The 12,500-nt window shown below is 42.1% G+C and overlaps 1 protein-coding gene across 1 annotated transcript in view; it reads right to left on the minus strand.

Moving 5' to 3' along the window:
* The window catches only part of LOC138945801 (uncharacterized), an 11,700-nt gene extending 2,050 nt beyond the window's left edge, over positions 1 to 9,650 (minus strand). The window contains exons 1-4 of the mRNA XM_070317310.1: positions 9,581 to 9,650; positions 4,153 to 4,252; positions 1,761 to 1,911; positions 1,107 to 1,240 (exon numbers count right to left, since the gene is read on the minus strand). Coding sequence (XP_070173411.1) covers positions 1,107 to 1,240; positions 1,761 to 1,911; positions 4,153 to 4,201 — 334 coding nt within the window. The 5' untranslated portion in view covers positions 4,202 to 4,252; positions 9,581 to 9,650. The remainder of the gene's footprint in view (positions 1 to 1,106; positions 1,241 to 1,760; positions 1,912 to 4,152; positions 4,253 to 9,580) is intronic.
* Positions 9,651 to 12,500: the final 2,850 nt, after the last annotated feature.

Below are 12,500 nucleotides of genomic sequence, written 5' to 3' on the forward strand. Positions count from 1 at the left end.
TCCTGGTCTTCATCGTCGTCGTTGTCAGTAATATGAATTATGTCCAATATGCTGACTGCCACTGATAATAAACAAATGGAGAAAATGGATTTATCCTACATACACGAGAGAGACACTCGTGAGATAATAATCGTTCAAATTACACGTGTGTATATCATGTAAATGAGGTCATGTCAAGCAATTCTGGCAGGGACCTGTTTTTCCACTGCTTATGATGCGAAAGTCACCGAGACAAACGTCCTTATAGAAAACAAAATTGCGCTCGCTAATTACCCTCGATGATTTTTTAGAACTAACACGTCACGCCACACTTTCAGAGTGACGTTTCTTTACTTTGACGTATTAGACTGCACGAGGCTTTAGAAGAGATCGAGGTTCCAAAACAAGCGTCTTCAATTTAGCTGCCTCGACTGCAGGACATTTTCAGTCAAATACACGTAAGTACGGTATGTATGATAAAGAGAATACTACATGGCTTGCTGTTTCGTACCAGATTTACACTCGTTGCTTTTTTGAATAGTGAACAGCTCGCTTTCGCTCGCAGTTCAATATTTAAAAAAACAACTCGTGTAAATCTGGTAGGACACAGCAAGCCATGTAGTATTCTCTATAGCTACACGAGGCGGCAGGTAAACGTTGATATCATGTTCCAGGCGCATCTCTTATCACTTGCTAACAGTCAGCATACTAGACAAAAATCGTGCTTTTTGAGCGTCTGTCTGTCTGTCGGTTTGTCGTTCTGTCTGTCTGTCTGTCTGTCTGTCTGTCTGTCTGTCTGTCTGTCTGTCTGTCTGTCTGTCTGTCTGTCTGTTTGTCTGTCAGTCTGTCTGTTTGTCTGTCTGTCTGTCTGTCTGTCTGTGGGTCGGTCGGTCGGTGTGTCTGTCTCTCTCTTTGTCTGTCTGTCTGTCTGTCTGTCTGTCTGTTTGTCTGTCTGTTTTCCTGTCGGTCTGTCTGTCTGTCGGTCGGTCTGTCGGTCTGTCTGTTTGTTTTTCTGTCGGTCTGTCTGTCTGTCTGTTTGTCTGTATGTCTGTCTGTCTGTATGTATGTCTGTCTTCACATATGTGTGCTTGTCTGTCTGTCCGTCACCGTTTGCCGTACACACTTACATCTCTCCCTGATGCCAGTGTAGTCCCGGTGTATATCGTTGGCTTTGGCAAGCAGCTGGTTGAGGTGCGGCGTGTGTATGTTCAGACACGCTTGAGCCACCGTCATGGCGTTTGTCACGGCGTTCGACGCTTCCCTGCCAACGATAGCAAACATCAAACAACGAAGGTAAGTAAACTTTGAACTAAACACAAAACAATCTTCAACACAAAAAGAAAACAAAACAGAAACCAGTGTTGGTAAATCCTTCATCAAGCCTGAGGGGGGGGGGGGGGGGAGGGGGGGGGGGAGAAGAGATCGAGAATGAAAGAGACAGACAGACGGACATGACCTCACACAGACAGACAGATATTCAGTCAGACAGACAGACAGACAGACAGACAGACAGACAGACAAAAAGAAAAACAGACAGACAGACAGACAGCCGGACAGACAGACAGCCGGACAGACAGACAAAACGACAAACAGACAGACAAACAGACAGACAAACAGACAGACAGACAGACAAACAAAACGAAAAACAGACATACAGACAGACAGACAGACAAAACGAAAAACTGACTGACAGACAGACAGACAGACAGACAGACACTCACAGACAGACAAAACGACAAACTGACAGACAAACCGACAGACAGACAGACAGACTGACAGACCTGCAGTTAGAGTAGGGCAGCCTGGTAGTGTTGATCCGGGCAATGTCTCGCACAGTGATGAGATAGTCCTCCAGCAGGGCCAGGTAATTCTCAGGGCAGCCGTCGGGATATGCCTGGTTTGCCTCCCTTATGGCCAGACCGAACAAAGGCGCTACCAGCACAGTGAGGAATACAAGAAATAGTCATCAACGTTCACATGTGAGAAACAAAGGGAAGTAATTGATCTAACTGCATGAGACATGTTTGACAAGAGTAAGTGAGAGTTGTGCAGAACAAGCCTGCTGGCACCTGAGAGAATAAGCACAGTTTAAGTAACAAGGCATTACATTGCCCGCTAGCTCAGTTGGTAGAGCACTGGACTTGTGATCGGAAGGTCGCAGGTTCGAATTCGGGCCGGGACGGACACGGGTCAACTTTATGTGCAGACCCAGAGACGGAAGCCATGTCCCACCCCCGTGTCATCACAATGGCACGTAAAAGACCTTGGTCATTCTGCCATAAGTGCAGGTGGCTGAATACACCTAAACACGCAGACACCTGGGTAGCGCGACTCCGTTGCTGGTAGCTTTTCACTGGGAGAAAGCGACCCGAATTTCCCAGCGATGGGACAATAAAGTAATGAAAATGAAATGAAAATGAAAATGAAAATGAACTATGGGCTTCAACCTCACAAAAGACGTACGCCGTGAGCTCTGAATTATGTTCCTCATTTTGTAAGGCCTTCTAGCTAACGCTTACGTATGTTACGCGTGATTGTTCTGAAAAGTGACTATTAGGGGAAGGGCTCCTAATATGGACCACTTTTTGTTTTATGCTGATAACTAGCTTGTTTTCTTGCGAAGAAGTTTCATTTTGTGTTTGGTAGTCCTTCTCTTTTAGGTTAACCGTTAGGCCTAATTAGAGTGAAATAGCTTTGATAGACATTCAGCAAAAATTAAATACAGAAAAAATCCCAAATGGTCCATATTATGAGCCTGAGCGCCTAATATGGACCAGTGAAGAGGCCTTCACGAATCACTGTAAGAGGCCCCCTATACTTCAAAATAACATGATACAACTTAGTGTACAAGTCAGACTAATTCAAATATGCTTTAGATTTGTCTGTTTCGGGTTGATGAGAGCATTATTTGAAACACACCAGGAAAATAAAGAAGCTTATCAAAAACAGAGTGAAAATAAGTGAAATTATCAACTTCCACGAAAAGAAGACTTTTTGTTATTTTTTTTTGTAAATCTCGAGGGCTAGTTATAGGTTATTTCTAGCAAGCTTTTTAATGAATTAATGAAAATAGCCTTTGGCTTTTATTTTCTTAGATTTGTTGAAGGTGTACATAGTGTTCCATATCTGACAACATTTCACGGGTGAAGCAAGTTTACCTTTAGTAGAGTTTCAGAACAATCATGTAAATTAGTAAGCTTTCAGAACAATCACGTATGAGGGCTTACATGTTAACGATGAAATAAATAGTACACTTTCAGAACAATCATGTAATAGTCACTTTTCAGAACAATCACGCGTAACATACGTACAGCCATACACTAATTTTTTAGTTTGTTAGTTCGTTACACAGAAATCCCACTCTGCTCATAAACACATGTTGGTTTGTGGTTTGCGTCCACGTGGGTGTGATCTAATTCCATGACATAGTCTGGCCAGATCTTAGAAAGGTCTCTCTACAAGACCAATTCTTATGTCGAAATACCAGTAAACCACCCCCCCTCCCCCGCCTCCCCCAAGGGAGACCAATTCCGTCCAATTCCGTCTCGAGATCCCATTATTATGCAGATCCCTGAACCACCCGCAATACACATAATTCATAATAATAATACACATAATTTATAATGATAATACACATAATTTATAATTTATAATACACATAATTTATATAATAATACGCAATAATAATAATAACACAGCTACCTATGATTTGAGCATTTATAATTTCGGAAAAAGGACACCAGTTACTTTGCTGGGATTGTTCAAAGTTTGAAAATGGTGGAGTTACTGTCCACGCCACGGGATAATAATGGGATAATAATGGGATAATAATGGGATAATAATGGGATAATAATGGGATAATAATAATGCAATTTACATGTGAGTCAAAGGAGAATATTGTTCTGTTAGAATTCTTTCTCTTCTGAATGACATACCTTTATCATATGTGGGAAAGATCTTGTGAAAGCAATCATTTAAGCCAGGAAAGATCTCACGTGTGCTTGAAAAAGATGTTTTTAATTGACAACATTGTAAAAAAAAAGTTAGAATATTCTAAACACTAAACAAATTAATAAACAAAACAAAAACAATTTCTTTTCTGTGTATCGCCTATTCAAGTGTTCAACCTCTGCAATGACATTTTTGTTGGTAAAGGAAATCAGTTTCGCTTACCTGCAAAACAAGCCAGGAACAATGCACAAATGGTTGCCGTGTTGGACATGGTGACGTCACGAAATTGGAGACCACAGGTGTTGTTTGACGCGTTGGCCTTCTGTAACAAGAATAGGCGGACGATAATTCTTTACGCGATATTCTGTATATGCGATCATGTTTCTTTGTGTTGCCTTGTTGAAATATCCATGAATCATTTTACATTGTGTTTTTGTGCGAAAAAAAGGACAAAAGTCGCTGACATCGATATGTTCCAACATGCAGTTGGCCCAAAATATCTTTGAGACTCCCACGTAAACTCGTGTGTTTTGCACGAGTGGATTTTTACATGTACAACCGTTTTTACCCAATCATTTAGGCACCCAATCATTTGGGGGCAGTATGCTAGGTATTTTCGTGTTTCTGTAACCCATCGAACTCCGCCATGTCATGGGTTATAAGATCGTTTCCGTGCGCACTTGGTCTTGTGCTTGTGTGTGCACACGAAGGGGGATAAGGCAATAGCAGGTCTGCACATAAGTTGTTCTGGGAGATCGGCCAAAAGTCCACCCTGAACACACCAGGCGCGGCCGGGATTGGAACACGCTATCATCCGCATGGGAGGCCGGGATCGGAACACGCTATCATCCGCATGGGAGGCCGGGATTGGAACACGCTATCATCCGCATGCGTCTTATCCATCCAAGCGCCTATCACTGTATCAGCCAAAAAGATCGGATCTTTAACGCACTGGATCAGTTTTCTGAGGCCTGAGTTCTGGCTGGTCGAAACCCGTTGATAAAGACAGCACCGATTAGTCGCGGTAAAGCATGCTTTTAGTGAAACTGCTTATCGTAATACAGAGGGTTTTTTTTAATTTTTTTTTATTACTTTGAGCTCGTTTTCAATTCAAATATCTATATATACATTTTTGTATTCAGGAACGAATTAACAATACAAATAAACCGTTGTTGTGTTCGTTTCCGCAATTGCAATTTGTTGGTATGATTTTGATAACGAAATCAATAAACAAAACTTGGCCAAAACATTATTGCAACAAATTTTTATTAAAACTGTATATGCCAGTTAAGGCCGTTCACTTAACTATCAGGATCACCTTTTGAATTAAAGAGTTATTTTTTACAGGGATCACGTGATCGCCGCTCAAATAATGGTACCCTCAAAATCGACCAGGCAAAAACGGAAGGGCTGATTGAAAAATCTACCAAAAATCACAATAGGCAAAATTTTGTAACATCGACATACGAGAAAAACGTCAAATCAGTTATCTACCCTAAACAGATTGTTTTGTGTAGCTACCTTGCGTATATCGTGTGCTTTGCTATTCCTACTGATGCAGGTGTCGATCGCAAGATCGGTCAAAAACGTGACCCACATGCACTATCATTTTTTACTGACACGACCATCAGTGATTTTCCTGCAGTCTTTTTTTTAGCGTGAGGAAGTCCATGTGAGTCTTCACCGTGCAGCTATAAAGAACTGTCTGGGGAAATAGACTCAAAAGCAGTAACTTTTTCCGGGAATATTAGTGACCCTCCACCACGAAATGAGTCGCATGTCACCTCGCGCGGTTCTGCGCTAGGCTTAATAAAAGTCCGGGGAGTGTCTGGTAACAGTGTGAGGATCACCTTTGTCACAGGCTTATAACTCAAACAGTTTTCGCTCTTTTCTAAAATGGTTTTCACCACTAGATAGAGCATCAAAAACTCTTTAGAAAAATGTAAAAATATGAAAATCATGCAAAGGTGACATGCAACTCATTCCTTGGTGGAGGGTCACATTTTTGGATCCCATCTTGGGGGACTTTTTACACTGGAACACCGCTAAAACAACCTTCACATTTGTTTAGTTTAGACACAGGGCTTTGGCGAGTCTGAGTCTAGCGAAAACATTAACTCGGGGGTTCCTTAACCGTCATCAACGTTACTGGCGTTTCCCAGCAAATGAGAAAGAATAAAATTCAATGTCCCAACTTGTGATATAGGGGCATACTACGAAAAAAACATTGGCATGGCCTTTAGTTGACTCGTGGCGCCGTAGTGAGGTGAAATGCAAGCGCCCGTCATCTCCGTTACCGTCATCTACGTCATTGCCATGTAGCCTGTATAAACACATATACAAGAAGATGGAAAAAAACTCGAATTATTTGTATACCCACCGCTCTAAGTCACATTTTGATTTACATTTGTTTGAACTCTTGTGCTTCCTAAAATCGTCACACTCATAGGACACAATCTGACCCAGGAGTGCAATGAAACGTGCGCGTATGTGTGTGTGTGCTCGCGCGCGCGTGTGTGTGTGTGTGTGTGTGTGTGTGTGTGTGTGTGTGAGTGTGTGAGTGTGAGTGTGTGTGTGTGTCTGTGTGTGTGCGTGCCGCGTGCGTGCGTGCCGGCGTGCGTGCGTGGGTGTGTTCGTGTGTGCGTGCGTGCGTGCGTGTGTGTGTGTGTGTGTGTGTGTGTGTGTGAGTGTGTCTGTGTGTGTGCGTGCCGCGTGCGTGCCTGCCGGCGTGCGTGCGTGCGTGCGTGGGTGTGTTCGTGTGTGCGTGCGTGCGTGCGTGCGTGAGTGAGTGTGTGTGTGTGTGTGTGTGCGTGATTTATTTGTGTGTGTGATTTTTAGTTTTTTGTTGTTTGTTTGTTTTTGAAGTGAATCTTCAGTGCTAACAAGAATACTTATATGTAATAATTGTCAGGATGGTCGTTGATTGACACTTAACATGGGTGTAACGAGGCAGAAAAATGAATACATGTGAACTTAGAGCAAAACCACAGGCGTATTCTAGCTGTCCCTGTCCTGACATTCATGACTTGCAGAATAATGATTAATTAACAAAAGAAAGGTTTGATTATGGAAAAAACTATAACCATTCACAAGTATGTTGACCTCAGGGCTTCCATAGTGGACATACATGTACATAATAACAAATCCATTATCATGAAAAACCAAAAAGTCATCTCATCAAGGCGTTGACTTTTCATTGTTAAGATGGTTAGAGTCAAGAACGAAGAATTGATGCAAAATAAAACGAAACGAACATATTCCTGATTGATAGTTTCATAACAATTCCTCTCCAGTGTAAAAACGGATCAACACTATTGCAAGACATGAATACATCAATGTTTATTAGCATGTGAAAGCAAAGAAGTGACATCAGAAAACAATAGATGTTATCAATGTCTCTTCTTTTGTTCGCTATACGCTTAAGGCGATGTGAGGCACTAAAATCACCAACATTAAACTTGGAGAATACATGGAATAACTTTGTTTTCTGGGTAGTTATTGAAGTGACTTATGAAAAGAAATGAAAAATATGTGAATACTACAGGACATAGTTATGCAAACTGGCTTAAACAGCGCCATATTGGATTTCTAGAAAACGGTTTTATAGCAACATCATACATAAGAAATGCATGATATTTGGCACAAAGATAAACATGACTTTTATCTACAATTATACAGAACGATTTTGTGAGAAAAAAAACCACAGTTGAATTTATATTAATTTTTGAAATAAGGATTGATGAATATGCGGTAAGAAATTCATTAATCCTTTTTACAAAAAATAATATAAATTCAACTGTAGTCTTTAGTAAAAATATCGTATATATATATATATATATAAAACATCAGAAGTTGTGAAAGAAACAATTGAAAGTCAGAAGAGACTTTCTTCTGAGGTTTGTTAAAATCTCTTAGCAGAGCAAAAGAGAGAGGAAACAAAAAAGTGTGTCCCTTCACAGACAGCCCTATTGGGGAAATCAGACCCTCCTCGGACGGGACCGAGTTTCACACAGAGAATCTGCCCCGAGGGGAGAGTATTAACAGAGGAAACTAGTCCAGAGGAGGACCATTGTTTTACTACCGTGACCAGACACGTGTTTCGACACTAATGTGTCTCATCAGTGGTTGTGGTAGATTTGGCGAAAGTTGTCAACCCATGGTATCCAACCAAGAATCAAACCTCTCTCTGAGTATTATATTATATTGATACATATGTATTGAATATTTGTATTTTTGACCAAAGCACGACATTTGACACATATGTGGACAGTTATTGTTCCACTGGTCTTGGAGAACAATGATTGACTAGGTCCGGGTAACATGACATAGTTTGGTCAAACATACACATACAGCATACAGTAGAACCCCGCTTTTGAGACACTTCAATTTTACACTTCCCCATTTTAAGACACTTCAATTTTACACTTCCCCATTTTAAGACACTTCAATTTTACACTTCCCCATTTTAAGACACTTCAATTTTACACTTCCCCATTTTAAGACACTTCAATTTTACACTTCCCCATTTTAAGACACTTCAATTTTACACTTCCCCATTTTAAGACACTTCAATTTTACACTTCCCCATTTTAACGCCTTGCTTTACAGATTTGGTGTTGATAAACTGTGTCAATCTAGCTCCATGGTAAGACTCCCTCCTGTTGATAAACTGTGTAAATCTAGCCCCATGGTAAGACTCCCTCCTGTTAATAAACTGTGTCAATCTAGCTCCATGGTAAGACTCCCTCCTGTTGATAAACTGTGTAAATCTAGCTCCATGGTAAGACTCCCTCCTGTTGATAAACTGTGTAAATCTAGCTCCATGGTAAGACTCCCTCCTGTTGATAAACTCTGTAAATCTAGCTCCATGGTAAGACTCCCTCCTGTTGATAAACTGTGTAAATCTAGCTCCATTGTAAGACTCCCTCCTGTTGATAAACTGTGTAAATCTAGCTCCATTGTAAGACTCCCTCCTGTTGATAAACTGTGTAAATCTAGCTCCATGGTAAGACTCCCTCCTGTTGATAAACTGTGTAAATCTAGCTCCATGGTAAGACTCTCTCCTGTTGCTAAACTGTGTAAATCTAGCTCCATGGTAAGACTCCCTCCTGTTGATAAACTGTGTAAATCTAGCTCCATGGTAAGACTCTCTCCTGTTGCTAAACTGTGTAAATCTAGCTCCATGGTAAGACTCCCTCCTGTTGATAAACTGTGTAAATCTAGCTCCATTGTAAGACTCCCTCCTGTTGATAAACTGTGTAAATCTAGCTCCATTGTAAGACTCCCTCCTGTTGATAAACTGTGTAAATCTAGCTCCATGGTAAGACTCCCTCCTGTTGATAAACTGTGTAAATCTAGCTCCATGGTAAGACTCTCTCCTGTTGCTAAACTGTGTAAATCTAGCTCCATGGTAAGACTCCCTCCTGTTGATAAACTGTGTCAATCTAGCTCCATGGTAAGACTCCCTCCTGTTGATAAACTGTGTAAATCTAGCCCCATGGTAAGACTCCCTCCTGTTAATAAACTGTGTCAATCTAGCTCCATGGTAAGACTCCCTCCTGTTTGAAAGCAACATTGTCAAATAGTTGGAGGTCGTAAAAGCGGCTGGACTGTATGATGTTTCAAACTGTGACAAACACTGCACACTTACTTGGCAAGCAGCTAGGACCTTGACTCCTCACTCAACAGAGCTGATGGAACCTGATGACGAGACAGCTGGCAGACGACTTAGAGGCAGGCAGTTGGCGAAACACCACTTATATACAATACATGGACCAATTACAAAAAACCAATCGCAAAGAACCGAAGCAACGCTCGCCGCTACCCAAAGCTGAAAAATATAATTTTGTCATAATACCACACTTCGACACGAACTGTGAAAACTAGGCTCATTGGCCATAATTTATATGAGTGTATCACTTTTCCCCAGCCCACCACCATCTCCTTGTCCATTTCTTTTCTTCACCTCACCTCCCCCTCACCCCCGTCTCTCATCCCCTTTCCTTCGACGTCAACCTAAACCTCGTTTGTTCGACGCCCTCAACACTGCGCCATCTCCCCCCCCCCCCCTCCTTCTTCTGTACAGGCACACAGTAAAAGTAAACTTGGTTCCCGTGCAAAGGAGTTAGTTAAGTATGCCCCCCTCCACACATATTTCCCGGCTTTTACCCGCTACAGTACTTCCACTTAAATTCCAAACATACCCCCCAAAATCAAGCCTGGCTGCGTTATCTTTACAGTGTGTGTGTGTGTGTGTGTGTGTGTGTGTGTGTGTGTGTGTGTGTGTGTGTGTGTGTGAGTGTGTGTGTGTGTGTGGCTGTGTATGTGTATGTGCGTGCGTGCGTACGTGCGTGTGTCCGTGCGTGCGTGCGTGCGTGTGTGTGTGTGTGTGTGTTTGTGTGTGTGTGTGTATGTGTGTGTGTGGCTGTGTGTGTGGTTGTGTGTGTGTGTTTGTGTGTGTGTGTGAGAGTGTGTGTGTGTGTGTGTGGCTATGTGTGGTTGTGTGGTTGTGTGTGTGTGAGTGTGTGTGTGTGCGTGCATGCGTACGTGCGTGTGTCCGTGCGTGCGTGCGTACGTGTGTGTGTGTGTATGTGTGTGTGTGAGTGTGTGTGTGTGTTTGTGTGTGGTTGTATGTGTGTTTGTGTGTGTGCGTACGTGCGTGTGTCCGTGCGTGCGTGTGTGCGTGTGTGTGTGTGTGTGTGTGTGTGAGTGGGTGTGTGTGTGTGTGTATGTGTGTGTGTGTGTGTGAGAGTGTGTGTGTGTGTGTGTGTGTGTGTGTGTGTGTGTGTTGCTGTATATGTGTGTTTGTGTGGCTGTGTTGTTCGGTAGCAGGTCCCCCGGACAATTGCACCCCGGACGACTGCTCCCCTCCCCCCCCCCCCCCCCCCCAGCCATGGGAGGACAATTGCCCCCCGGACAACTACCCCCGGATAACTGCCCCTTTCCCTCTCTGACAACTGTCAACACACATCAAAGCATGCACGAATCTCACGCACAGACACATATGTATGTATATATAAACACAGGCTCACAAATAAGCGTGCGTGCATACTTGCTTTTGTTGAATAAAAACATTTCTTCAGCTTTTGAATTGTTAAAGCATACCATTTACTCAAATATATCCTTGGCGGATGATGACATTATTTAGTTTTACTGCAGTATAGTTTTACTGCAGTAAAACTGAATAATGTCATCATCCGCCCCAGCAGGCATTTTTACTGCAGTAAAAAGTGTTACTGCAGTAAAACTTAAATGAAGATTACTGCAGTAAAACACGAACCCAGTTTTACTGCAGTAAAACTGAAATGAGTTTTACTGCAGTAAAAACGTCTGCTTGGGCGAACGATGACATTATTATGTTTTACTGCAGTACAACTGAAATGAGTTTTACTGCAGTAAAACCAGAACCAGAACCAGAACCGTCAAGGCCCCGCTCGCTTCCTGTTCCCCCTACGAATGATTTCTTCTGGTTTAGCCGCCAAGGATAGTTCTGGGTAATCTTGGACTCGTCTACGACCGTGACTAAAAGAGGGGGAACACACGCATTTCAATCGTACAACAAGCAAAACGTTTTACTGCAGTAAAACTTATATGAAAAATACTGCAGTAAAATCAGCTGCTTGGGCAGATGATGAAATTTTTCAATTTTACTGCAGTAAAACTTTGTTACTGCAGTAAAACTGAACATTGTCATCATCCGCCCAAGCAGCTGATTTTACTTTCAGGTGCGATTTTGTTTTTTTTATTGCCTTTTTGTCGAGTAATACTCCGTCTGTCAGCAACGTTCGCTACCACACGTTCGCCACTGCTTCATGCTCGATCAGATTTTGTAGCTTTTTCACAGATTATAGACGTTTGATTAACGTTTTCTTTGCAGTTGTGGATTTCTAACCGGTGTCGCGCTTTGCTGATTTTGCCGATTCACTTTTCATACCCGAGCGAGAAGTTGCTGTCAGCTGGCAGACGATGCAAACGTAAGCAGTACTGACAGGCGGAATTGTTTTTCACTTAAAGTTAAAATAAAAATAGATTTGTTTTACATTCTGTATTCATATATGTATGCAATAATCATTATTTTAGAATAAAACGAGCGAGTGTCTTTTAATGAAAAAAAAGTGTTCCTTGTTAATGAAACATGTAAGAGGGGTATTCTTGAAGTCCTTGGAATCTTATATTAGCGCACAGCCCACCGTTAATTTGACCACGCCATTTTCTCGAAAGATCCTTCCTGACGGCTGTGACACACGTTAACATTCTGTAAAAATACCTTTCAAACATTTCGGCGTGAGTGTTTTTGCCGATGCCTTAAATGACCCTCGTTTACTCTCGGACAGCAGCATCAAGGCCGGCTCTCGTAACCGTTTCCTCAGCGGAGCTTTTTCTCTTAAATGTGAAAACAGGAAAACGTCAAACGGGGCATATTCAGGAAAATATAGTGAATGAAACTTCAGGCAGACATCCTAATTTGTAAGAAATTCGATAACGGGACATTTTAATGGACATACCATCAACCCTCAAGTACCCGTGTTTGGCGCCAAACTTAAAACACCACGGGCAGGCAATGATGCTTG

Source organism: Littorina saxatilis, linkage group LG13 (genome assembly GCF_037325665.1).
Source record: "Littorina saxatilis isolate snail1 linkage group LG13, US_GU_Lsax_2.0, whole genome shotgun sequence".
NCBI lineage: Eukaryota > Metazoa > Mollusca > Gastropoda > Littorinimorpha > Littorinidae > Littorina > Littorina saxatilis.